The sequence below is a fragment of the Poecilia reticulata genome, linkage group LG12, assembly GCF_000633615.1.
Source record: "Poecilia reticulata strain Guanapo linkage group LG12, Guppy_female_1.0+MT, whole genome shotgun sequence".
Classification (NCBI taxonomy): Eukaryota; Metazoa; Chordata; class Actinopteri; order Cyprinodontiformes; family Poeciliidae; genus Poecilia; species Poecilia reticulata.
Window position 1 is genome coordinate 9,215,513 of NC_024342.1, and position 27,474 is coordinate 9,242,986.

The 27,474-nt window shown below is 39.9% G+C and overlaps 3 protein-coding genes across 7 annotated transcripts; 1 reads left to right on the forward strand and 2 right to left on the reverse strand.

The window, feature by feature from the left end:
- Positions 1-4,078: 4,078 nt before the first annotated feature.
- ark2n (arkadia (rnf111) N-terminal like PKA signaling regulator 2n) lies at positions 4,079-14,257 on the reverse strand. Of its 4 annotated transcripts, none has more exons than XM_008423718.1 (5): positions 14,065-14,254; positions 12,227-13,124; positions 6,383-6,553; positions 5,816-5,927; positions 4,079-5,722 (listed from the first exon to the last, which is right to left on the reverse strand). In XM_008423718.1, the coding sequence occupies exons 2-5, from the start codon at positions 13,047-13,049 to the stop codon at positions 5,533-5,535; spliced, it is 1,296 nt and encodes a 431-aa protein (XP_008421940.1). In that variant the 5' UTR covers positions 13,050-13,124; positions 14,065-14,254; the 3' UTR covers positions 4,079-5,532. The 4 variants fall into 4 exon arrangements, with proteins under 4 accessions (XP_008421940.1, XP_008421941.1, XP_008421943.1 ...); XM_008423719.2 differs by lacking the exon at positions 14,065-14,254 and adding an exon at positions 13,776-14,035; XM_008423721.1 differs by lacking the exon at positions 6,383-6,553 and having other exon boundaries at positions 14,065-14,252.
- A 49-nt stretch (positions 14,258-14,306) lies between these two features.
- Positions 14,307-27,062, forward strand: atp5fa1 (ATP synthase F1 subunit alpha). 2 transcript variants are annotated; one of them, XM_008423714.2, is made up of 14 exons: positions 14,307-14,331; positions 14,405-14,431; positions 22,408-22,443; positions 22,547-22,677; positions 23,804-23,879; positions 23,971-24,140; positions 24,325-24,498; positions 24,629-24,795; positions 25,514-25,814; positions 25,913-26,137; positions 26,220-26,327; positions 26,399-26,543; positions 26,626-26,776; positions 26,851-27,062. In XM_008423714.2, exons 1-14 carry the CDS (start codon positions 14,322-14,324, stop codon positions 26,927-26,929), a joined length of 1,800 nt encoding a protein of 599 aa, XP_008421936.1. In that variant the 5' UTR covers positions 14,307-14,321; the 3' UTR covers positions 26,930-27,062. The 2 variants fall into 2 exon arrangements, with proteins under 2 accessions (XP_008421936.1, XP_008421937.1); XM_008423715.2 differs by lacking the exons at positions 14,307-14,331; positions 14,405-14,431; positions 22,408-22,443; positions 22,547-22,677 and adding an exon at positions 23,571-23,680.
- On the reverse strand, positions 15,144-19,653 carry LOC103473452 (homeodomain-interacting protein kinase 2-like). The gene is made up of 9 exons (XM_008423716.2): positions 19,382-19,653; positions 19,078-19,290; positions 18,801-18,977; positions 18,518-18,693; positions 18,264-18,387; positions 17,235-17,345; positions 16,910-16,990; positions 16,508-16,821; positions 15,144-15,647 (listed from the first exon to the last, which is right to left on the reverse strand). The coding sequence occupies exons 2-9, from the start codon at positions 19,267-19,269 to the stop codon at positions 15,341-15,343; spliced, it is 1,482 nt and encodes a 493-aa protein (XP_008421938.1). The 5' UTR covers positions 19,270-19,290; positions 19,382-19,653; the 3' UTR covers positions 15,144-15,340.
- Positions 27,063-27,474: the final 412 nt, after the last annotated feature.

Here is a 27,474-nt window from a genome sequence, read left to right on the forward strand (position 1 = left end):
ACCGTTTGCTGTAGTCATGTATGTACAGTGCACCTTATGGAGGCTTAAACATTAAACACTGCAGGACTCCAACAGTTTAGTTGTTAACACAATGCACAAAACCCAAAGGGTCACCTCTGAAATTAAAACATTTTCATCTATATCTCCCATCTTAACTTATGTTTTAACAGCCTCCTCCACCCCAAGAAAAATTTGGACTGTAATTCTGTGGAGCAGAAAAACTGTCCAGAAAAAGTCCCTGCCTGGAGCTTTAAACCCGAAGGATGAGGGAACAGATGGACATGAGGAGACTGAGAGGGTCACAAAACTTTCAGCTCCATATGTCGCCCCCATCTCCCACAGTTCTCACCATAAAATGCTTCAAGCAGGAGGTGAAATACAAAGGCTCTTTCATTTTGCTTTATGGTCACTGTGAGTGAAATTTCCTGTTCTTGAACTGACAGGTGCTCTTAACACAATAGTATCATTTTCTTTTTTTCTTTTCTTACAAGAGTTTCTCTGTATCATTCTAAGATTTATTCCACTCTTTAGACAATTTCTCTTAAAACATTTAGATGCCGTGTAAGAAAAACAGTGCAATTTCAAAGCAAAAAGTATTTAGCTCAACAAAGAGCACAGAAAGTAGTTTCTTTCTTTGCCCTCTGGTGGCAGCAGAGCGGTGCCAAACAAACGAGCTCTCACTCTGAATAACCGGAGAAATCACTTGCAGAAAATGTGCAGAGCAGAACCTGGAGTGGCTTCACTCAGCCATCTGCAAGGGGAAGAAAGACCATTTCTTGCAAGGAGCCATTCATCTCGAGGCCACTGCTTTCTCGAAATAAATTAGCATACAGCTGAAGTTCTGCCCCCAGGGGTGAAAAGAAACCAGCCAAGGGGGCTTTAGTTTATGGAAAAGGGCCCCGCGGACCGCATTGCGTTGCTCCACTGCCTCATTGTACTCTTCATGTGAACTCCATATGTCCCCCTAGTGGCAGGTGATGCAGTGTGACCCCTGACCCAGCATGCCATATTGCTGGGTGAAGGCTAAAGTTGAATTGTTCCCTGTTGTCTAGACTGTTAGGCAGAGAAAAAGAAAAGCATGGGGAGATCTCATCAAGTTGGGAGGTGGAAATACTTTCGCTCATGCAGAGGCTATCAAAAGTGTTGACACCCCTGAATAATAATAAAAATTATAGGATAAAGATTGTACTTTTTTTTTATTTGAAATATGGAATATATCCTGTATGTTCCAACTGAAAAACTAAAACTAACAAAGTATATTAAATCTGATTAACCTGAGATAAAGTTCATTTAAGTGAAGCAATCAATCAAATCAAAATTCCACTGTTGCATAACTTTCTACCTTAGAGCAATAGCTTTAAATCTATTTACTTTTTCGGACTCAATATTATATATATATATATATATATATATATAAAAAAACATTTCACCTCGAGTTTTAAGGCAGACATTTCAGGATTTTAATACATCTGTAAAACACCACAGACAACAGGGAACATGACTGATGAAGTGGACAGGCAGACTGAAGGGTTGACGGAAGAATTGCGGGGATCAAACTAAGCGACACTAATTATTTCCATACTCTACTTTTTCCATACTTATTCGACCTGAAGAAGTTGTTCATACTTTCCCAGAAGAAACCTCACATTTTAAACATCGCTGCCTAAATCGTTGCAACACACGACCTGAAGAAATGAAAACAAATCCTGAATGTCACTCACAGCCATCAACTTGCGGTTTTCAGGCAATGCTTCAGTGGCCAAACAAGCAATTTGTTCAATTTACTAATAATAGCCACATGACACCAGATTGACTTCCTATTGTAGAGTTATTTTTTTTTTGCATTCATTCTAATCCATTGAATGACATCCTAAACATTTTTTTAAAATGGAAGAAGGGTGAGTTCTGTGAAAGCAAACAATGCAGGTACAAGAGATCATTAAATAATACTATTTATTTACTCTTAAAATAGTTTCTTTTTGATCTACATACATGATTTCAAGGAAGTCAGGGTCTTGCAGAAGCAACAAGGACAAAAAAAAACAACCAAAAACAAAACATTTCTTGCTAGTTAAAAATACTGAGAATCAAGCTGAATAGAAACAACAGAAGATCAAAGCTGCAATAAACAAAATTTCTGACCTGGTTTAAAAAAAAAAAATGTTATTAAACATGCAATGTAAAACCAGTCGGGCATCCCTGCCACGTTGCCTACTGATACTGTTGTCACTAACGAGCAGAAATGTTTTGGTAAAGATTTAATAAATGTGGAAGCTGCAAACTGTGGAAATAACTGGCCAAATTAAACAAAGATATACTGACATCTTTGAGTTTTAAAATATAATCTGCATCATATTTCCAAGTTTACAAAGGCTCGAATGCATAAAGGGACTCAAGATCCCACAATAAAACTGAAACGAACCGAGAACAAAAATTCCATTTAGACTTTGGTATAGGCCGCTAAAATTTTAAATGTTCCCTTTCTGACATATGGTGAAGTTAATTTATAAATTATGTTAAGTATGGTATTTGAAAGTCAATGTTATTCAATGCTTTACAAGGGAAAAAAAAAAGAACAGCAAAGCAGTTTGCAAAGGTTATCTATTGATAGAAATTCACCAGCTTGGATGCACTACAGTATGAAGACAAGGTATGACTGGGGGGAAGAAGCGAAAAGGCCCTGAGGAGACCGAAGGGGGAAAAAAACCACACACATTAAATGCCTCACAACGCCTCACACATGAGCACAAACTCGACACCCCTTTTACTTTTATATGTATATATATACATATATATTCATATATACTTGTATATGTGCTTAATTCACAACCATTATTAAAATATATTTGTGAATGAGACAGCAAAATCTGCTGCTCTGTAAAGTTAAAATAACAGGCTTTGTACATTTTTAAAAGCAAATAGTGCACATTTCAAGGCATTCAGACCATCTTGCTTTGCAGTAATGAAGTGAAGAAACATTTCTTTTGTTGTTTTTTTTTTAAAGGGTTTCCCAGTTTTTTTTTTTTTTTTTTTTTCTTTTTTAAAGGAGTATGCACCTATTCAAGAGAAGCATGCAAAACGGTAAAAACGTAGCCAGCACTGCAAGGTCATACATTCACTGACAAGAGTCTCTCAGATGAAAAAAACGTGGCTTCCGTTCTGACACGACTCAAAACTAAACTAAAACTAGAACAATGTTTTATTCATACATTCCACCTTGTGTTTACGTGTGGAAATAAGCCAAATGCTTTAGTGTTGAAATTAAAACCAGCGCCGCACTCTTCCTTTGATGCAACGGTAAAAAAACTCAACCTGTAAGCACGGGTTAAACGAAACGTTTCAGAAAAAGCTCGACTCCGTTCACTTCTGGCACCAGCATCTGTCCTGAGCAAGCCGATCAACAGGATGATAAAAGCTTAAGTTGCATTCTAAGTCTGTGTGTGAGATGACAATTCATTTTGAAGCAATGTTGAGTGTGTGTGTAGGATAACAACCGTGCGGATCATAGAAGATAGTGAGACGTTAGGCGTTGTTTGAGCGGTCAGACTTAACGATAAATCAACCAAGGTTTTCCTGGATGACTAATTTCAGGAATAATGATATAGAGTTTGACCTATTCAAAGTCATTTTTTCCTCTAAATATTACAAGACAAAAAGAGCAAAAACTTATGTGACCGAGGTAGTAGTAATGAAATCAGAAAAAGTAGTAATTACAGTTTTATCATTTATGTACGAAAGTATACAGCTCTGGAAAGCATTCACTGAACCCCATTAAAAACCGTGTGGTTATTCCACCAAATACTGATTTCTGAACTCTTCCCGAGTTAAAACATCAGTATTGTAATTTCTAAAAGAATATGAAGTAGTTTTTTTTGCTCTTTTTTTTTTCTTGCACTATTTGAGGTCTGAAAGCACTGCGTCTTTTTCGTTTTGACCATTTCTCAATTTCTGCAAATAAATCCTAATTTTTTTTGTTTGGAATTTCAGAGGCATGTTGTCAGTAGTTCAAAAGAATAAAAGAACAATGTTTATTTTACGAAAACATGTACATATAAAAGGCAACAATCAGTGAAACCGATCATTTTAAGTGGTCTCTTTAATTTTTTCCAGAGCTGTATGTCTTTTACAGTTATCTGATCTTAAGCCAAACATGCTTTAAAGTACGTGTTGCTGGTTGATGCGTCTAAGCAAAAAGAATTCAAGTTCTTTGATGGATTACATGAATAGAGGAAAATTATTTTAATTCCTTGCATTGGACCTGCAAATCACCAGCTGATTCCGATCTCTGGCAGATTTGTAGTTAAAATGCTGGCTTTTATAGACTCAAACATTATTTACCCTCTTCTCTCATATTTAACCTACATCTAGATATGTAGGTTTTCAGAGGCTAAATTAATTTCAATTGGATGAATTGTTGCTGTGATTAACAGCATTTCTCGTGAAGCGTCAACCGACAACCCCGCTCTGCGACATGGCGATGCGTTTGGTTTAACATTTAAAGCAGGTAAGCTCTCAGCTGTGAATGGTCGTTAAGAAACTCGTCTACATTGATCTGGATCAGCCAGAACAGATGTTTACACCAGGTCTGAACAGAGACTTTTGTTTTTCTATAGAAATTGAAGCAGACAATCACTCCAATGTCAACCAGTCTTAGAAGTTTAAATGGGGGGGAAAAAAAAGACAACAACTGATCAGTCATGTGCCAAATTATACAATTATGGCAGTAAGGTCCTGTGTGCCAGATATAAGTCTTGATTAGTGAGTTTTAAAAACTCTACCCTGGGATGTAATCTGGTGTTATTAATCCTCTTGTTTAACTCGCAACAATTTTTGTAACATTTCCCACGAGGTGTGACTGAAACACTCCCTGAACGAACTGGAGCAGGCGGCGGTGCCTCTGTTGGACACTGTGCAAAGCGAACTGCGTGTATAGCGACTGATCTGAACGCACATCCAGTGTTGAGACCTCTAAAATTAAACTCCCTCCCCAACTTGTTTTGATCAGGTACTGTTGCCATATATGTATGCTGTATTTAGAAAGAAAAAAAAAGCATGCCAGATTCAGCTTGATTTTGAATGCTATCGGAAAAAGAGAGGAAAAAATAAATCGGATCAAAATCATTCCACTCAAAGTGTGCAGAGATGCAGATCAACAGCAGTGTAACAAAATCTAAAGCAGCAGGCGCAACGTTCTTTAACTTGTGAGCACGAGAAACAAACAAACAAACAAAAAAAAAACACTACCCAACTCAGGTATGCAGGAGTGACCGAGGTAATGAACGAAGGGAGGATATTGCTATCGTGAACAGATAACCCGCTCTTGTTTAAGTTTTACTTTGCACTCGGAGCACTGCGCAATTTCATTATAGCTAGGTCGTAGTTGCCGAGCGTGGATTTTGGGAATCACGTCAGTAGAATGGCTTTTAATAAACAAGGAAGTTAAAAATAGGAGTCCAAGATAACAAGGAGTTTAGAAGCAGGTAAGGGGTGGGCTGCAGCCTGTATCAGACCGGGTGGGGCGTGCGAAGGCTTTTAAAGTAGATATTTGTGCCCGGCGTCCTCATCCAACGTCAGGTCCACCACTTCGGGAGGGGAGACCCAGTTTGGGCGAGGTGAAACATTAGTCCAGAGCTGTGATTGATTTGTGCTGTTTAGCTGCTCCACTGAATTGTCCTTCCAGGAAGACAGACTTTTTATCACCCCTCCGCAAGGATGGGAGCATCTGGATATGAAAAAGAAAACAGAAAAACATCAGGACTGCTTCAAGTGCAGCTTAAACAAGCACAACCCCTCCGCCCCCCAAAATCGTCTTTACCGTGCGTTCTCTTGTACTCCGACTATTTCCACCTCACTGTCTGAGGAAGCAATGTTAATCTGGCCTTTGTGTTGAGAGCTCTCCTTGTGCAGCAGCTCTGCCTCCACATGGCCTGAAATAAATAAGAGGGACAGTCACACATCAGGAGGAGGATCAAAGCAGTAGCGAGCTGCAGGCCTTGCTGACACACGAAGACTGTAGCTGCTTTGACAGAGACAACGAAGAGACGGTTACAGTTCAAAAACCGATTGGATTGAAGGAAGTAAATCAGCAGATCACAGGCTTAATTCTCATGGTGTTTATTAAAAAGAATCAGCTACGTTTTCCTGCTTTAAAGAAGCGCCACTTTATTATTATTTTTTTTTAGCAACACCAAATGAAAACCAGGGATGTGCGTGTGTGGGATGGAGTGTACTTCAAAGGCCTCTCACCGAGATTAAAAAGCCCATTTTTTTTGTTTTTCCCCCCACCACCGTTACTTATGAAAGACACCCCCCCCCCTTCAAAGCCTCCGCACTTCAACCGAGAGGAAATGATCAGATCGGATACACCGGGTTTGTAACTGACCTGAGATCGAGCTCAGAGCTCTTATACACCCAGAGGGTGCTGCCATGTCCTGGCCTCTGTGTGTTTTTAGCTCATGCCTTATCACCGTAGGCCGGACTGTCTCCACACTCATACTCTCCTGGTTAGAATCAGTGCCTGAAATATCATAGTGACCCACTACCGGAGGCCCGTCTGCAGGAGACAAAGAAAACACTTCATTATTCAAACCATGCCTTTAGGAAGTAGATGCATTCTGCTTGGAAACGGACTGGACGCTGCCTCTACACACCACCTCAAGTGGCATCAAAAATAATAAAAATAAATAAAATCATCCTCTTATGCTTGAAAGGAGTCGGTACGCTGTAAAACATGCATAAATAAAACGGGTCTGCAACAGATGATTTTTTTTTTTTTTTTATTTGTTTATTGGTTTTTAAAATAAACAGCCATCCACATAAAAACTACACTACAGTTTTTACAAAACACTTAAAAATAACCTTGCTCTGTGAGTGAAACACAGTTAAGATGATAAATAGCCAAACAACAGAAGAATAATCGTGGAAGAGCAGGAGCGCGCGGCTAATCTACCCTGTAAAGAGAGTCCGTCAGAGCGATGCGCACACTCTGTCATCCAGACGTCTGTGTAGGTGTCACAGCAGGTTCGTCTGCACAGCATGTGCAATGAGAACTTATGAATAGCTGACAGAGCTAAGATGTACTTCAACCATGGTAACCAGAGAAACAGAGCTCTTCCAAATATAAAGGTCACGTTTCGATGATAGAAAAAGGACCAATGTAAACCAGGAGAGTCTCTTTGGTAAACAATGGACTGTCCCTTAGTGTTTTCAATGCACATTTTGATTGTATGCACCCAAGTTTACGTCATAGTGTTGGCAATACTTCTTTTTTCTTTTTCATTTAAAAAAGGTAACTTCAGTTTTAATACATCCATAAAGGAAGATGCTGGATCCATTTAAATCTATGCAGCAAAAAAAATTAAAAAATCAAACCCTTAAAATGTTTCACCTTAAAAACAACATTCAGAAAAACCTGAAACAAAACTACAGGGGCGAGGGGAAAAACGATCGGTAAAACGTCCCGTCAGTCGCCATTCATATCAGCATCAAGCACAGATATACCTTGAACGCATGCTGCTGATGATGAGAACTAGCTTGGCCTTGCACTACGTAGTTATATAATCACATGCAAACAGGTGGTGGGAAACGATGTGTTCGGCTTTGAGATGCGGGAAAACAGTCAGTCATTTACATACGGAGCGCTTCTTGGAATCCTGGCTGTGAACGTTTAAGAGCGAAGGGCTCCACATTCACAACTATCTGATGCGTTTGGATGTCAGAAGCCTTGTGTGTTACAGATGTTACCCCCTCGCATACAGTAGCTTGCAAATGGATTCGCATTTCTTCAAACTTTATCAAAGTTTTAACTCAACGCAACTACAAATTCTAATGTATAATATTGGAATTTTATGCGATTGACCAACACACCAAGCAGTGCGTACTTATGAAATAAAAGGGGGAAAAAATAAATAGTGGATGGAAAAGGATAAATTGACTTAAAAAGTAGGAAAATACATGGCAAGGGCAGCATTGTGATGTGGGGTCACTTCTTCTTCAGCAGGACATGAAAGGTTGTCTAACTTGATGCATGTAGAATGAAATGTAACAACCTGAACACACCATTCCCACCTCAAGACAAGGTAGTGGCAGTGTCATGCTGTGGGGATTCTTTTCATACAGCTTGCCAACAAAGGAAAAGAGTTGGACTGGGAAGGATTTAAAGAATGCATGTTAGAATGGCCTAGTCAAAGACCAAAGTTAAATTCAGTTGAAAAGAATCAGTTGAAAGACTTAGAAAATGTTCATAGTGTTCTAAATCTACCTCAATTTGAGATGTTGTGCAAAAGACAACAGGCAGATTTTTTTTGTTCTAGATGTGCAAATCTGTTGGAAACACTGCAAAAGATTTAGCTGTAATTGCAGTGGAAGGCAATGACTTAGGCGAGCTTGATATTAATGCGCAGAATACATTTAAAAGACTTTAAAAAATAATAAAATTACATATTTCCCTGCCACTTCCCAATGTATGCACCGCTTTGTGACGGTCCATCATAAAATCAGTCCAAATAAAATACGATAAGGTCTACAGTCATGAGAAGATGTAAAGTCAATGAGTTCTGAACACTTTTGCAAGGCACTGTATGTCATTTAGTGTACGGAGATGTTCGAGGATGAGTGTTTTCAAACCGGAGAAGAGAGTGATATAAGTCAGACTAGTCTGTTCCTGTTCCTCCTTCTTTTTCTTTTTTTTTTAGGAATAATGTGTAAACATCATCATGCTCCATGGTGCCGCTCAATCACTTCAGTTGATCCTTACGTTTAAGCTAATAAGACACTGTGTCATGGAGCCCAAAGCCAAGCTGGGAGGCAAAGCCAATGCAAACAAAAACACAACAAGGCAAATACATCTGTGATGATTTGACACTCTTGCCCTTCCAAGCCAACTTCCACATATTTATCTAGCACTTTTCCTGAAGTCCACAGTCTGACAAGGCTGAAAACAAACCACATTTTCCCCCCTTCAGTAGCTTCACATTGCTACAAAAAATAAAAGCAACAATTGAAACAAATGTAACAGAAAGGCAACATTAGACACGTGTAATAGCTTAAAAGCAGAAAAAAAGTATGGTAAGTATATTGCATTTTATATGTATAGGCAAATTTATGATAAATGTTCTGCTGTTAGTAAAGCTATGCCACCAAGATAAAAACAACAAAAAAAGAGTTGATGCACGAGCTTCCTGAACCATTTGCAAGCTTGGTGCAAACAGTTCAAGAAATCATGAACGATGTGGAGTGTAAAACCTGAATGCTACAAAACCAGCACTAAAAAATGCTTTAGAATGACAAGGCACATGCTATTACTCAGCAGCACCCCACCTAGCGCTGTAATAATTTTTCTGCCCAGGTGCCCTAATGCACACTTTAGTAGGAGTTAGATACTTTGTATGTGTTTGAACAGCTGATAAAATGAGAACAAACAAGCCAAACAACCCATATTGGAATAACAGCCCTGATTGATTTATCAGTGTTGGAAAAGATTCAGTGTCCGTGTCACAGAAGCAGCAGCAGCAGCAAATCAAACGGCCGAGTTGGAGAACTCTGAATGTCAAATCTCACAGTGATTCAGTGCCAATAGACACACTGAGCTCAAGGTCTGCACAGAGGCCAGTTCCAGTGACCAGCTCAGGTCTGGTTGCTGTTAATAGTGTATTTGCTCAGAGTCTGTCCCATCATATCTAGCTATAACAACCGACTGCCACGCTTTCAGCATCATCTAGTTCTAGATTTGTTTTTTTTTGTTTGTTTGTTTTTTCCGTTGTTGTTGATTAAAACTACAAGACCTGAAGTAGACTCTAAACATTCAAGAGCCCAGGGTCTGGACCTCCTATATTCCCATTCTGAGCGACCGCTTCAGGAAGGATGTTATTGTTGTTCATGGGAGTGGGAGCGAGGCTGTTGCTCTCTCGCGCCAGCATGTAGGCGGCCATAGTCTCCGCAGACTCTGACGAGGGCAAAAACGAGCTCGGGGGGGACAGCTGGGCCGCCTGCTGGCCCTCGGGGGCGTCGCTCGAGCGCTTGGACGAATCGTTGTCCGAGTCGAGGTGGGCCAGCTTTTCCATCCAGATGCGGAAGCGCTCCTCGGTCTGGCGCTGCATCACGGCAAAGCGCGTCATGGCCTCCTCCAGAACGCTGCCGATGCCGTTCCTGTCCCACGAACTGGTGTCCAGCAGCCCATGAATCTGGGCTCCCACTCTGGATCTCTCCGACGCACGTCTGAAGCCAGCTTTAAAGACATTGAGGCCAAGCCATAAGAAAATACAGTGGCACGTTTCATGCTTCGGAGGTGGACTTGTTTATTAAAGAGAAAATGAAGGTCTGTTTTGGGTTACGTGCAGATCGACTCTTTTTCATGCTGATGGACTACATCATGCAGTTGAAGCACTCAAATTGGAATCCGGGATGTAAAAGAAAAAAAAAAAAAATGGCTGAAACGGTTTCATGTACTGCGAGATACCGAGAGGAGGAAAACTGGATGTGTTGGTGACCCATTCAGTGAGTATGGTTTGGAAAACAACTGGTGAGTCTTTGAAGTACACTCATCCGTCTAAAAGGAGTTACTTGCAAACCTTTGGAGACAGAAATGCCTATGGAAAGAGTTCCTGAGTCGTAGTGATTTTGCAATTTTGGACACTTCAACTCACACATGAGCATTTTGAAGAAACAGGAAAAGTGCCAGACTTAGTGCTTACTAAAGATGCAGCGAGAAATCAGCTGGTGACCAGAACTGGCTGATTTGCAGCTTGGCCTATTGTGAAATCAAAAATCGGATCTTCTTTCTGACCATAGTAGCTAAGAGTTCTACAAAACTACTTTAACAGGAAACTGGATTTTCTACAACGTCTGCTCTTTATCTAGTCTGTAAGAGAGTGGTAGAGATTCAGGTAACAGGAAGGGTAAATGTAGATTCAACCTTTTTGAGCTGTCAACCCCTGTCTGCTATGAAATATGTGGAAATTAAAATGGTTCTCAATCTCTTAGAAACCTTAGATTTATGTGTAGGACTTACATTTTCCATCATTTCCACTGAGACTTTTTTGTTATAATATCAAAACTAATGCACCTACTCGAAAATATTACAATACTGTCACGATTTATGGAATTGTGACATTTTACAATTCCATAAACGTTGTGAAATATCAACTCCAAAGTAAGTCTTCTGTCCTAAATGTTAGCAAACCTACATTTTTCAGACACTCGCCTCTCACAGCCATGTGACCTCCCCTCTGCTCTTAATAAAAATAATTGCCTGGTCACAGAAGGAAAGCCAAAAGAAAAAAAAATGCCAATGTATATGACATTTCTTAAGAAATTGGAATAGGTCAAAAAATTCTATTAGTAGGTTAAAGCTTTACAAAAACATTGAGACTGAAAATGAGCCACAATTTTCTGACTGGTGCATTTCTACTAATTACCTTCAGCCTTTAATTAGTGCAGGATTTTTACTCCTTATTTTAGCTCAGAAAAGCTTCACCTACATGTTTGCATCAATTATTATCTGCTAGAAATAAAGAGTTAATCCCTTACCCTACTTTGACTGATGTAGACATTCAGTGACTCCTAAATGTAAGTAAAAGTTCTACCAGTTGAATTTTGAGGCAAAACTTTCTAAAATAAGAGTCAACAACTCAAGCTAACGCAGTAAGACTTTCGGTAGAGTCGGTTTAGAACAGAGGGTGAGAGTACCTATGTCTTATTTGTTAAAAATGAAACAAATTAAAATAAAAAACAACTACATTTTTAAATCAGTATCACTCAGTGAGTTGAACAATGTAGACTACACTTCCAGCATGCATTGATGAGACAGAACAGAGAAAACATGAAAAGTACATAAGACACTGGACATAAGCCCTCTAGATAAACTACGCTTTTAAAAGACAATGCAAATGACTTTAGATGATGAATGGCAAAAGATAAAACCCACTAAAAAAAGAAAACAGAGTGACTGATAAAACAAGCACAAGAAGCAAGCTCTGCATTACAGTGACAGAATGAATTATATGTAAGACTTTTCTATTCAATTTGATTAAAACCTGATGTTCATGCAGGGAACTCCTCGTTGTTAACCTGTGTGACTGATGACCACTGATTACTCTTTGTTATATGCTCTGATATTCTTTGATGATGTATTATAGTATTTTACCCATAAAGTCTGAATATCTGCTCCTATTAACCAAGTGTATTAGTGTGCTATATGCATGTGATAGGACAGGGTAATGGAGGTTACCTGGAATATCTGTCTTGATTGTCTTGCTTCCTCCGGAAGTGTCATCATCGTCGGAAGAACTGGTGCTGGAGTCACACGTGAGCTCACTGTCACTGGTGCTGCTGTCCTGCAGCAGGTTATACTTCTTCCGAGCCGCCGCCTCTCGCTTCTGCCTCAGCAGACGCATGCGCTCCTTGTGTTTCTGACTCCGGTGGCCTTTCACTTTCCCCAACTTGCCATTGGTTTGTTTTTCCTGCCCTGGCGCCACTGCGGTTGGCTGGCAGCGGTTCTTCTTAGCGGCCATCGCGTTTGGAAGCATTTCACTCTCCGAATGCGACCGGCGAGACTTTCTGCCCCCCGAAGCTGTGGCAGACGTCTCTCTTTTTTCTAGCTGGTCAGGATCATTTGCAGCTTCCATGCTACCCTCTTCGCCGGCAGGACGAGCAGCACCTTCTTCCCCTGAGGAAAGTGTGTCCGAGTCTGCCAGGTGGCCACTGGAAGAAGGAGACAACATGCAGGGATTCGAGGAGTCGCTCTCGTAGACATGACGCGACACAGGCTTGTCGCTCCCTGTGGAGGCATGTTGAGACTCTGGGGAGTCCCGGCGAAGCTCCTTCATTAGACATGGCATGGAGAGGAGACTTTGCTCTCCCTCAGTATTCAGGGGGCTGTCTGCTTCCTTCTCCCTGGGGGGCGAACTGGTACTAGTAGTCGTCTCCGTTTTCAGATGTTCGTCCTGTTCTCCTTGAGCAGAAGCAGAAGCCGAAGCGGTCTGTGCTTCTTCGAGAGACTCGGGGGTGCATACAGCATCCAAAAATTCCTCTGCCTTTTCTGAATCGGCCATTTCTTGAGAGAGTTAAGCCCAGAGCCCAAAGGTCCAGGAAAGATGGACCTATGTGCCTGGACAGGAAGCTAACAGCTGCAAATAAAAACAAAGAAAAGGACTCTGAGATCAGATTCATTAGATTCATCCTTGCACATAAAAAGATAAAGATGAAAATCCTTAAATAGTAAAGAAATTGAATATTTTAACATTAAATAAAATCAACCTTTTTATTTACTTTACATATTTTGGACATTTTATATAAAAATAGCCTAATAGGAAATATTTGCATATAAAATTTTAGCACAAATTCAAGTTACTGCTATTCCGTTTTTATAATTCTATTAGATACAATTATATTTAATTCTACAGTAAATATAGCATGCATTTGGGTTTTTAAAGGAAATGTGCAGATTTGAAAGACATCCTCTACAGAGCATATCAAAATTTAAGTGTAAGCTATACAATACTAACACGGTTTAAGTTTGCTTCAAAATATAAACTTAGAAGTTGAGTGAAAAGTGTAAAAATCTACCCGCACTTTTCATTTGTAATGCCCTTTAAGTATTGTATCACAGTCACCTCGAATCAGACATTTTCCTTCATATGCAGCGTTAGCGTCAATCAATAGTCTACTTTTACATAATCATACCTACAAGTAATCACACAATATTAACCTGCATTTAAGCACATAATGACTTCGACTTTTCTATGTCCGTTTTGCTTAGAATAAAAATGTATTTCTACCTGAAGAATGACTTCCGTCAGTTTAGTCTTTGACTAGCGGCTAACGCAATCTTTTAGCTGCGCAGTGAAGCTAAGGTCGGCTAAAACATCAACCTCCGCAAACTTGACAGGAAAAGCGCGAGTCGTTAAAAAATCAGGTTGCAGGACAGCTGCACTGCAAGATCCTATAAATGGAAACAGTATCTACCCAGCCAGAGTGAGACCAGGCAGGTTGCAGGGTCAAGCCAGCAGCTAATGCTAACAGCCAAAGTGGTAGCCTCCACATAGCAATCTGTTGGTTTAGACTTACCACAGCGTTAGTTATTCGTACATCGACGTCAGACTTTTTGTCATTTTCGGAAACGGTTGTTTTTTTCTTATTTGCAACGCAAATATAGTACGAAGCTGTATTCAACTTAATTCTTTGTAAATGGGAGATATTTTTGTGTGTTTTGACGCAGTGCGCTCGCAGCTCTATTAGCAGTTAGCTTGGTGTTTATTTTAAAATGTCTCCATCGCTATGCGGTCGACTTCCGGTCCCTTCGTCGTGCTTGCGCCTCCCTCAGGATGGAAATAGGTACTACGGGAAACATTGCAGTTTAAATGTTTGAGCATATGCTTCTATGGAGCTCCATCAAATTTTGTTTCAGGTATGCTGGAGTTACAAGCAGGTAAAGGTAAGTGAACTTTTGAAATTTGTATGCAACCGAACACAAATGAGTTCAGTCATTAAAACAAAAAATAACTGAACTCATTTGCTTCATATGCGCAAACACATACAATGTGTTTGCGCATATGTTGATGCGCAAACACATACAATGTGTTGTTGTTTTTTTTCATTAAAACTACTTAGTCAAGAAATCTTGAAAGGGGTCTTGTCGAGGAAAATGCGTGGAGTGCACAGCACATTGTTTGAATGCAGGTTTATTTGCAGCCTCATAATAAATTTATGTTTTTATTTAAAAACAAAAAAAAATGTACAACTCGAACCTTTAATCTCTGCACTTCTTGGGGGTCTATTGATCTTGGCATACTTATGCTCAAAGAAAACAGAGAACATGTTAATGATTAGAAGAGTGTTGGAGCTGATCTGCTCAAAAAAGTATCGTTCAAATAAAAAATGTTTCAGTTATCTTTATTTTTAAATAACACTAATAGTTTTGGTACATTTTCTTAAGAAAAATTATTTTTTACTTTGATTATTTTTCTTCTACACCAAATCAATTTTTCCAAATGAATGAATGGTTTTTCAGTATGCCATTTTGCATAAATGAATGTGACCAGTACTGTTTTTGCTAAGTCACATCAGAGAGATCACTGCTGCAGAAATGACTAATTGTTCTCCAGCTCTGTAGATTTATTTGCAATGACTGAAAAACTCACACAATATTAACATTGGAATCAGGAATTTATATACTTTTACATTACTTGATTACATTTTCAGCACTGAACATAGGCTGGCAATTTCTGTTTGTAGCAGTGTTTTGTCTCAAATGCTGTTGATTTAGTAAACCTGGACATTGTTGTTTTCAGTTAAGCTTTTTAATACCACCACACACATTTTAAAGAGCAACCAATGTTAGCTTTTAGCCCTGTCTCCAACAAAGACATATGTTCTCAAAAAAATTCCTCTGTTTTGACTTGCTGTGCGGACGAATGTTCGGGCTGTACTTTTCCCTAGTTACGGCAGATTCCACAATAGCAGGAGGGTGCGACGCTTCCTTTTTGATGGTAGACTCCAAAGTTGTGCTCGCTGCGGGTTTCTCACCGTCTCTCTTCTGTGGGAGAAGTCCGTTTTCTACAGTTGAAGGCTTTCTCAACTGCTCATAAGATGGCTGGTTTATGCTTGGCAGTGGAGGCAGTTTCTTGTCAGAATGTTTTGACTGATGTGAACTGTAGAATAAACACACGCAGAATTAATAGCAAGAGCTAAAATATCAACAACAAAAAAACAACAACTTTAAAATTCATGGCCATGTTCAAGGATTTAAGTTTTGTGACATGGAGTATTAATTCCCTGAATGGAAGTAGCCATCAGAAAATGCTCATAAATGGATGGATATGGTAAGCAACAACACTAAAGTGGGATGTGGCATTTGAACAATTCTCAGTTTGTAATACAGGGGCCCCCAAAGTGTGCCAAGCATCAATGCTATTCTGGCCCAACCATTTGAATGTAGGAGCTGAACCAATCAAATCAGGCAACATTTTTCCAAATCGTTATTGTTCAGTTTTGGTGAACCTGTGTAAACTGCAACCTGAGTTTCCATTTATCAAATTACACGAGAAGCAACTGGTGTGACCTACTGCAGCTGTAGCCCATTGGCTTCAACATTCTATGTGTGACTCATGCAGAGATATTACTCCACATACATCAGTATAATTAGTACAATAACCAAAGGGCTTTTATCTTTCTATTTTCTCAAGCTTGTCTGCTCAGTTTCTACTGACCTCCTACATCGGCAAGTCATTTTTGTTCCGCCAACCGCCGCTCACTGGATATTTTTTTTCTTTTTTTTTTTTATATCCAACAGATGAGCTGTTTCTGTGTGAAAATCAATGAACAATTTCTGAAATCCTTAGGTCAGACTGTCTGGCAATAACCATGCCACACTCAAAGTCACCTAAATCTCGATTCTTCTCCACTTAAATGGAGACTCAGCAAGTCATCTTCACTGTGTCTGGATGCCTAAAGCATTGAGCTGCTGTCCAATGAGTGTACATAATATCAACAAGTCTGCTGTGGTACTTACATGTCATATGTACTTCTCGCTCCTTTGACATCTTTCACATTTTGCACATTTTGACTTGCGATTTTAGGTTGAGTCGTGGTTGTGGAACAACCAACTGCCCTGCTGGTGCAAGGTTCCTGCTTGGATGCAGTGTTGGATTCAGGGGAAGGGTTGCGGGGGGGGGGCCTGTCGCTTTTCCTGACAATAAAGGAATGGCGGAGGATGCCTTTGGGAGTAATTCTCTTCTTTGCATCCCACTGAAGCATTGCCCTCATCAGTGCTATGCATTCCCTCCTCTCTTCTGTTGCAGCCAGTTTTTCATACTTCAGGTGACTCTTATTTACAAAACAGCACAATATCATCTGAGCGGTCACGACGACAAACCTCAGTGCCAGTTGATGCTGTGTTATATTAATGGCTTACCATTTTAGCTTGATGCAAAAAGCGATAGTTGAAGGACCTTCTGTATTTATGGTGTTCCTCTCCCCAGTATTCCACAGGTGTCTGTAAAAGGATTTGTCTTTAAAATTCAACTTAGAGTACAAAGGTAAGAATGTCAAAAAAATATTTCTGTCCATCCATCGAAACAGTCAAAAATATTTACTTGTTTCCATATAAGGGATTTAGGCAGTCTTTCTTTTGTACTATTTTTGTGCACTTTAAACCAAATTTCTCAGAAATAAGAAAGACACTCATTTGCCTTATATTGAAAGAATTCTTAATACATGGAGGACATTGTTCATTGTACCTTCAGTATCCACTGGTCAGAGTTTGACTTTTTAAAAAACTCTTCTGATTTAACGCCGGCGTCAACAAGATAGTCTGGTGCTGGTCCCAGAACATCAGTGTAGTAGCACAGCTAAAAAAAGAGAACCAAATATTATTTTTTGGATGTATATATTAGACTGAAAGAACATCTGTCATTTCAAATTGGGTACTGGAGTTGTAACAAGCTTAAGAATAGGCTGTATGAGATTTTTGAATTATGATAACCTTGAATTTGGTTTAATAGCATCATGGTATTAACACCCATATTCAAACAAAAAAAAAAGTAACACAATCTAATTAAATTTCTTTTACATAGAAAATCAGCAATAGTGGTTTCAAAGTAAACAAGTTGAAACCAATGGTTGGAAACCTAGGACTGCTTGCAGTCCTGCACACTTCAAATGGCCTGCTGGATTTCATTTTTAGACAAAAATACATTTAAATTTAAACGATTGAAGTAAGAAAAGCATCTTTCTCGCAACCATAACTTTGCCTCTAACAATATTAGATGTTTTTCTAGATGTCCAAACAGTTTTTTGTTTATTTGAAAGACATCATCGTAGTCTCTAATAAAAATGAAACACGAAAATCTGCATTTCATTTCCTTTTAATGAAAACTATTTACTTGTCGTAAGATTCAATAACAAACTCTTCCAGTCTGACATCAGTGAAACTCTGTTGTCTGACAGGTGGAAGAGTGGTTCTGAGCTGAACTCTCAGAAAGCCTTTGTGAAATGAAGAAGCTGGATGTAAACACTTTACACCAGTAACCAAGCCATTATCTTCAGAAATCTACTCGTCTCTTAGGATTGACGTAAAGCACTAAGTATGACAAAAAATTAACCTCTAAAAGGGCAAATTAATCAAAGCTAAAAGCAAACTGTATAAAAACAGTACACATGCTGCCATTTCTACTGAACAAAATGCTAAGTAGACCAATTATGTATGTGGAATGAATGTAATTTAAAGCAAAAGAAAAAAAAGTGTATGAATACAGTAGATTACTCACATTTTCATATTCACTCCTCCCTGGGAAAATTACACAGTTTAAAAGCATCTTTCCCATTACACACCCCAGTGACCAGATGTCCAAAGCTGCAGAATATGGGAGCCCGAGAATGAGTTCAGGAGCTCTAAAACAAGGAAAGTTGTCATTATTTAGGAGTGTCTGTAACACATTTATAATGCTGCATCAGTGTAAATCCTGTATTACTTGATTGGCAGCCTAGAAACAATTAAGACATTTCTTTTTACAATTCTTACTTGTAAAAGAGACATTGATTGAGTGTTTTATTTTGTTTGGTGTGGAGAGCCAAGCCAAAGTCAATCAGCTTGACCTGCAATGGTTTCTTCCTTTGATTCACCACCATGATGTTGTTTGTTTTGAGGTCACTGTGGATGATTTGAACTTTCTTCAGTCCTTCTAAAGCTGTGGCCAACTGAAAACATGATCGTAATACAACATAGAGAGTGAGCTTCAGATTGTGTTCTACATTAAATCATAAAATTTTCAGATTTATTCTTTTTTTTTTTGTTAATGCCAGACCTGCTGGATAACTGTTCTAATCTCTTGTAATTTCAATGGGTGTCTTAGTTTAATGTATTCCTTTAGATTGATGTCACACATTTCAAACACCAGACAGGAGTTTGTGCTGAAGTGGTGAAACTTTATAATGTTCTTCTGATCCAACTTGTGCCTCATGAGATATCTCATCATTTCTGCCTGCAAATAACATAAGATAACCTCACATTTGGTCATTTGATTCAGATTTTTTTTTTTTTTTTTCAGCTTTTCACGGTATCACATATGGCTAGCGTCCTACCTCATGCTTCAATTCATGTTTCCCTTTGGCAATCTTCACGGCAACATCTTGCTGTGTGTAGGTGTCAAAGCATTTGAGCACGACTGCGGAGCCGCCTTCTCCCAGGTATTGATTGATTTCGAATCGCTGGGGAATTTGAGGACTGGCTTGAGAGCGTTTACTAGATGAAGATGAAGTAGGAAAGCTCCCCATTGTAGATGGTGTCTCACATAGCTTATAAAAGGAAACAGGTGCTGAATTTAAAAAATACACACAACTTAAAATTTGATGACGAAATTAAATTAAGAATAAATAAATAAATTACCGGCCATGTGCAGCTTGATTGTTACAGGATGGCTCCTTGGGTCAGTTGATTTGTTGGTTAACAGATACATTCTGAGAACATTTCAAAATTACTCTTTCAAAAAATGCACAATGCCTAAGAAATACCCACTTCCATAGAACTGTGACCGATCGGTACACAACAGGAGCATGGTTCTAGCAGATGCACCAGATCTAGTTAACGCTGCTGCATTTAATCATGTTACAGATTTGCAAACTACACAAAAATTTCATAAAGTCAACAGCACTGATATTCTATAAGATTTGTATTTGTATTTTATTTATTTGTTTCAAAAATAGACAAGGACCTTGCAATGACAGGTGAAAGTAAGGCTGGATTTAAGAACTAGTAAACTAGGTAAATGGCTAGAGCTTGATGAGTGACAGCAAATAATTCAACTTGCAAATTTGTCCGAAGAATTCATCTTAACTTACTTTGAGGAACGTGTCTAAAAACAGTTCAATAATTTTATTTGCAAATGTTGGAAAAGCAGTGTTCTTCTGCTTACTCTTGACATATAGCCTTATGTTAATGCTGGTTGCCTTTGGATGCTGATCTGTGTTATTTTGAGTTTGATTTTGTTTCATTTTTAAAACTAATACTGGCACAACCCTGTCATGAAAAGTAGAACAAATTGACAGAAGATCTCATTACTCTTAGTGTTTTTTCTTTTTGCTACAAGTAACCCTGCATGTATTAAAAATCTCTGTGCATAAATGTATTTAATGAACTCATTTTGTTTGGTAAAGAATAATAATAATAAAAATCGCTGTTCGCTGTTATGCTATTGGAAATGGACATTTTTGTTATATATGGTCTGCACTGTTTCTGAGACATCCATCCATCCATCCATCCATCCATCCATCCATCCATCCATCCATCCATCCATCCATCCATTCATCCATTCATTCATTCATTCATTCATTTTCTGCCGCTTATCCGGGGTCGGGTCRCKGGGGCAGCAGYTTCAGAAGGGAGGCCCAGACTTCCCTCTCCCCAGCCACTTCTTCCAGCTCCTCCGGATGAACCCCAAGGCGTTTCCAGGCCAGCCGAGAGACAAAGTCCCTCCAGCGTGTCCTGGGTCTTCCCCGAGGCCTCCTCCCGGTGGGACGTGCCCGGAACACCTCAACGTAGATCGACCGGTAAATCGAGAGCATCGCTTTTTGACTCAGCTCTCTCTTCACCACGACGGACCGGTGTTCAGCGCCCGCTTCACGGCAGACGCTGCCCCAATCCGCCTGTCGATCTCCCGCTCCCTTCTTCCCTCATTCGTGAACAAGATCCCCAGCAGTGACGTGACACCATCCATGTTATTGGACCTACGGAAATTTCGCGCATCCACACAACGCTGGGGGGCAAAAAGTCTAATCTTTTACATGTCATTCATAGCTCAGTGAAAAACTCAGTGAAACTTAAATGTAGGTATTAATTTCGTGCTATGATCCACAGCAAAGTGATCTGTATTCGCCAAGCTACGCAGACTCGTTGCCATAGCAACAGACAACAATGCCACTTCATATTTTAGGATTTAACACCAAAAAAATGCAAGAATTTTGCACACAGAACAGAACATTTAGTTTGTTGTTGTAGTACGTTTTAGGCTTAATATTTTATTAATAAATAATTGCTGTTGTAGATTATCTGCTGCTTCTACTTTACTGAATTATTTAAACATAAACTGTAGCCCACAAAACGCACATTTAATTAAAAAACTAAACAAAAACATCTTATTGCTGTCTTACCTTTACGTATCAATGAAATCCATGCACCCCTAATTCTGCACAAAAATATCCGTTCATCCAAAGCCAAATCTATCCTCGGCATGTCTTTTCTACTCCGTTTGAGAATCATCAAACTGTCTGGAAGTAAAACTTTCAGCTCCGGTGTTGGTCTTCCTTTAATTATCATCTCCTGCTTCAATTGAAAATCCACTTTAGAAAACTGCTTACGTGTAGAAATGTAGTCTTTCATATTGACGTCGGAAAAGAGAAGAAAACAAATATATCGCTGTACTTTACTTATTTACTGTGTGGCTAGCTCCATGGCTAGCTCACTGTGTCTTACTCTGCAGTTGTGCAGTCACAATATCTGGGAACATGAGCGCCCCCAGCGGTGAGGCAAGAGAACTGCCTGCCTGCCTCACCTCGAGTCAGCTCAGCCAGCGCAGTTAGCGAGAGGTTGCGTAATCGCAGGTGAGGCTCAGCTCACTGCTGCCTCACCGGCTTCGCTTCTGAGCATTTGAATGAGAAAATGCGAAAATCCAGAGATTTTGAAGAAAAACTAATCAGAATTAGTTAAGCTAAGTAAAAAATAGATACTTTATAGTGCATGAAAATAACAATATAAATGATTTTATATTATATATTATTTTTCAATGATGACAGGTGAGACCTGTCCCCTGACCGCACGTCACTGATCCCCAGATACTTAAACTCCTCCACTTGAGGCAGGACGACCCCCTGACCCGGAGAAGGCACTCTACCCTTTTCCGGCTCAAGACCATGGCCTCGGATTTCACACTCGGCCGCGAACCGCTCCAGCGAGAGCTGCAGATCACGGTCCGATAAAGCCAAGCTATTGTGTAATAAAACCCACACCTTTACTAGGTTTACTTTACAAGGCATTCAGATCGCTCGAGTTTTTAGAAAAAGATCTTTATATTGCACCCAGAATCACACACACACACACACACACACACACACACACACACACACACACACACACACGCACACACACACACACACACACACACACACACACACAATGCCTCTGTGAGGCATAATTTCCTTATTACAGCTCCATTCTGAAGCCCTGAGGGCAATGTAAGAGAGGTACATCATAAAAAAAATGATTGAGACATTGATTGAAAAAAATGACATGAGATTAATACATTTACGCGTATTTCTGACAAGGAATATTTTATTTATTCATGTAGTAAACCAGTGTTCCATATTTGGAAACCCGTTTCCGTCGTCACTGATACAAAGTAAATCTTTATATATTTTCAGAGCGGCGGAAACAGGCTTCTATGCATATAAGATTGGGTAAGTTACATTTGTATATCCAGCAAAAAGGAAAGAAAGATGGATAGAAAAAAAAGACAATGTCATTTATTTTGAAGTACTTCCGGGTTGTTGTGACCTCCAGACACAGCGCCGCCCTATCCGTCACCCTTCTCTCTCGGCCCCGGGAGCAGGACGTATCTTCAGGTCTCAAACATGCTGTCAGTTCGCCTCGCAGCGGCTCTTGCCCGCAACCTGCCACGAAGAGCTGGATTTGTAAGCACTTCTAACCTATTTATGTTTTGCTCTTCTTTTATCTGGACATAAAAAAAAGAATTGTTCACGTTGAAACCGCTGCTGTTCCGTCGTCTTTGCACTGGAGGACACATAGCCCTTCACGTTCCCAGTCCCCTCTGTTGACATTATGCAGCTGACAGACATTTAGGATATTGCAATATCTTACTAAGAATGTATAAATAACAGGTTGGTTCCCTGGATAATTAAAACTGTGCAAACGATTCTGTTGCGACGAAGGCTTAATAATTTAAGCCACCAGTTAAAGGTTAGGCTCGTTTCTCTTTTAGCTAGCTGCCACAATAGTGGATTGGGAAGTGTTGTAGAGATAGATGATGAGATATAAGTAACATAATACTGTGGATTGTCATCCTTTTTCATTAAACTGTAGATATTTCTACACAAGTTCTGCTGCCATATTATTCACTTTGAGACATTTGAAAGGGAAGCATTTTCTAACCAGCAGTAATCAACAAGTGTTCTCAAGTGGCTGTCTTAATTTTGGGGTGAAATCTGTTCCCTGCTTTTTTGAATACTACCCGTTAAGTTTTAGGCTCATGTGAAAGTGAGCCTGACTTTTTAATTATGTTAATATAATGCTGCTTTTAAAAAATCATTTCACAAACTTTTTCATGATCTAGGCATATCAGCTAAAATTTTAGCTTGCATTAAATGCTTCCTTTGTACAAATATAGTAAAAAAAAAAAAGAAATCCAAACAAAACATCCCTATCCTTTCAGCTTTGGCATGTAGTAAAGTGTTTTGGTTGCTAGTACAGTAGATGAATTTGTAATAATTTAATCATAACTTCTTACTTTTTTTTAGTCGATCCTGTGACGAGGCATATTATGATTCAGGCATCAAATTGGACGGCCCAAAACAGCAACATGACTAGATGAATGGCAGTGTGCAGCAACATCTAAGGGGTCACTCATATACAGTCACTTCCTGCAGTTTCTCTGGCATCCCAATGAAATGACTTAAAGTAGGGACAAAATTATTTAAAGTTTAAGCAGTTTTGAAATGTGACCTTGGTACACCTTGACACATTTAATCGGCGTATGCCCTCTGACTACATAAATCTAATTCACTTATTTCTGTGTCAAAGGTATCTAAGAACGTTGCGGCAGCATGTGTCGGGGCCAAGAATCTGCACACCGCCCAGCATCGACTCCAAAAAACAGGTCAGTGTGTCAGGAAGTTCCTGCAGGTCTTTATGAATTTTTGACTTTATTCGTAAGAAGTTTATTTATTTTTTTAATTTACTCTGTAAAGGCACAGCTGAAGTGTCATCCATTTTGGAGGAGAAGATCATGGGAGCTGACACCAGCGCCGATTTAGAGGAGACTGGCCGTGTCCTGTCCATTGGTGACGGTATTGCCAGAGTGTACGGCCTCAGGAACGTGCAGGCAGAGGAGATGGTGGAGTTCTCCTCTGGTCTCAAGGTGATGGTGTAAACCTTAGATTCAGTCCTCAACCTGGAGAAACTGCATCTTTGTTTATTTTTGCTTGATAAACAAAGTTGGTCTCTTATTCCAAGTGCTGAATCTTTGCACTTATTTAACATCTATAATTTTGTTGTGTGTGCATTTGATGGCTGCTTCTGAAATCAAGCGTTCTCTTTTCCAGGGCATGTCCCTGAACTTGGAGCCTGACAATGTTGGTGTTGTGGTGTTTGGTAACGACAAGCTGATCAAAGAGGGCGACATCGTCAAAAGAACTGGCGCCATCGTCGATGTGCCTGTTGGTGAAGAACTCCTAGGCAGAGTTGTTGATGCTCTGGGAAATGCTATTGATGGAAAGGTACTCATTTTAATTTATTGCTCCCTTGGGCTGTTGTGTTATCTTTCGGGGGTTGTTCTAATATTAATTCCACAAGTTCTTAGTTGCTAGAAGAAACATAATGACTTTGTTTCTCTGTCCTCTCCAAAAGGGCCCTCTCGGCTCCAAGGTGCGCAGGCGTGTGGGTCTGAAAGCCCCTGGTATCATTCCCCGTATCTCTGTGAGGGAGCCCATGCAGACCGGCATCAAAGCCGTGGACAGCTTGGTCCCCATTGGCCGTGGACAACGTGAGCTCATCATCGGAGACAGGCAGACGGGGTAATGGGATGCTGCTCAAAGAGAATATTTTATCACACAGCATACGGAGATGTTATTCGCAGTGGTTTTATTTGCCCTTGCAGCAATTAAAGTTGGATTTTGGGTTCCACATAACTTCTGTAAGTTTAATTATTATTATATAGTAATTTCTTCTGCAGTGATGAACTAATTTAAGAGACACAGGAGCTGTTTGTCGTCCAGTTTGTCACCGTGGGAACACCAAGCATCACCCCAAACATCTAGAATGAAATATAATCATGGTAGTGGCCGTTTTTCCTAAACGGGGACATGGAAGTTTTTTGGAATTAATCGGAAAGATGGATGAAGCTAAATACGGGGCAACAATAGAATAGGAAACCTGTTTGATGCTGCAAAAATCTTCTGGCTAGTGTGGAGGTTCACTTCCCAGCAGGACAATGACACCAAACATAAAGTCAGAAATAATATGCAATGGTTCAAGCATACTCCAATGTTAGGTCCAGACTGTATTCCAACTGCGAATAAACTATTCGCAATTTATTCGAATAGTTTATTCGAATAGTTTATTCGAATAAACTATGATTTTATTCGAATAAACTATTCGAATAAAATCACAATACATGATTGCAATTTTAATCACAATCATGTATTATGATTAAAGAAATATCAAGGGATATAGATATTCATCATATGTATATCACTCTGGATGTCAGCTAAGGTTTCCGCGTTTGTTTTTCAGCAAAACAGCCATCGCCATTGACACCATCATCAACCAGAAACGCTTCAACGACGGAACTGACGAGAAGAAAAAGCTGTATTGCATCTACGTTGCTATTGGCCAGAAGAGATCCACGGTGGCTCAGCTGGTGAAGAGGCTGACAGACGCCGATGCTATGAAGTACACCATCGTGGTATCGGCCACTGCCTCCGATGCTGCGCCTCTGCAGTACCTGGCTCCCTATTCTGGCTGCTCCATGGGGGAGTATTTCAGAGACAACGGAAAGCATGCCCTCATCATCTACGACGATCTGTCAAAGCAGGTGAAACTTAAACTTCTGCCTTGGGAGTAGGGTTTAGAAAAGATAGCACCCAGGTCCTGGATTGGACATTGACTAAACCTTGTTGATCTTCTCTGCAGGCTGTCGCCTATCGTCAGATGTCCCTGTTGCTCCGCCGTCCCCCAGGTCGCGAGGCCTATCCCGGGGACGTCTTCTACTTGCATTCCCGTCTGCTGGAGAGAGCTGCCAAGATGAACGATAACTTTGGCGGCGGCTCCCTCACCGCCCTTCCTGTTATTGAGACACAGGCTGGAGATGTGTCGGCCTACATTCCAACAAACGTCATCTCCATCACAGATGGACAGGCGAGCAGCTGATTTGTCATGCTGTATGCGGATATGCTCAGTTTCTAGCTTTTCCTTAAATGCGGTTGATTTCCTTACACAGATCTTCCTTGAGACCGAGCTGTTCTACAAAGGTATTCGTCCAGCGATCAACGTCGGTCTGTCGGTGTCACGCGTCGGATCCGCTGCCCAGACAAGAGCCATGAAGCAGGTTAGGCCTCGCCGAGGTATCCTCTCTTGTCAAATGCTTCACTTTAAGCAACCTGTGCTGCCCGTCGTTAGGTGGCCGGTACGATGAAGCTGGAGCTGGCCCAGTATCGAGAGGTGGCCGCCTTCGCTCAGTTCGGTTCTGATCTGGATGCCGCCACACAGCAGTTGCTGAACCGTGGCGTTCGTCTGACTGAACTCCTTAAACAGGGACAGTACTGTGAGTGTCAGCTGCTTGTTCCAGGTTGTCATGTGGATGAGATTCATTTTCAACTCTAATTGCCTGTTTTTTTATCTTTCAGCTCCGATGGCCATTGAAGAACAGGTAGCAGTCATTTATGCTGGAGTGAGAGGACACCTTGACAAGATGGAACCAAGCAAGATCACCAAGTTTGAAAAAGCTTTCCTTCAGCACATCTTGAGTCAGCAGCAAGACTTGCTGGCAGCTATCAAGTAAGAAAAGGATATTGCATCTATTTTTTCCCCATTGTAAGAATGCGTTGTAACAGTTTTGTTCTTCTTTGCAGGGCTGATGGAAAAATATCTGAAGCTTCTGATGCTAAACTCAAGCAGATTGTTTTGAATTTCCTCTCTAGCTTCGAGTGAAATGACACTCATTTGGTCTTGTTTTTGTTTCCAAAGCAGAGCACAAGTTATGCTTTCAATGAATTTAAGAAAAGTTCAAGGGATTTTATGTACAGATATCTCCTAAAGCTAAATAAAGTGTTCCGACTAAGAACAATAGATTTTTCTTATTCTGCTGTACACAGTTATATACATGCCACTGTAGGCAAGGAAACCAAAATTTTATCAACAATGAGCTTTAGTCTTTAAGTAGTACAAAATCTAGTTTAAATACTTTTATGTTCATATGAAAAAGGCTCAATGTGAAAGGTGTGAATGCAACAGTATTATTAGAGGTCCCTCTGCTGGCCAAGAGCAGCAATAACCAAATTGTAATAATTTCCTTGTAAAAGTATTTATATCTGTTAAATATTTGCACCTTTTGAAATTCCATATTTTTTATTGGAATTTTATGTGATGGATCAGCAGACTTTTAGATGGTACAATTTAAGTAAAAGGAAATACAGGTTTCCATTTGTCTTTTTTACAAATTTGAAAAGTGTGGCATTCATTTGTACTCAACTCGC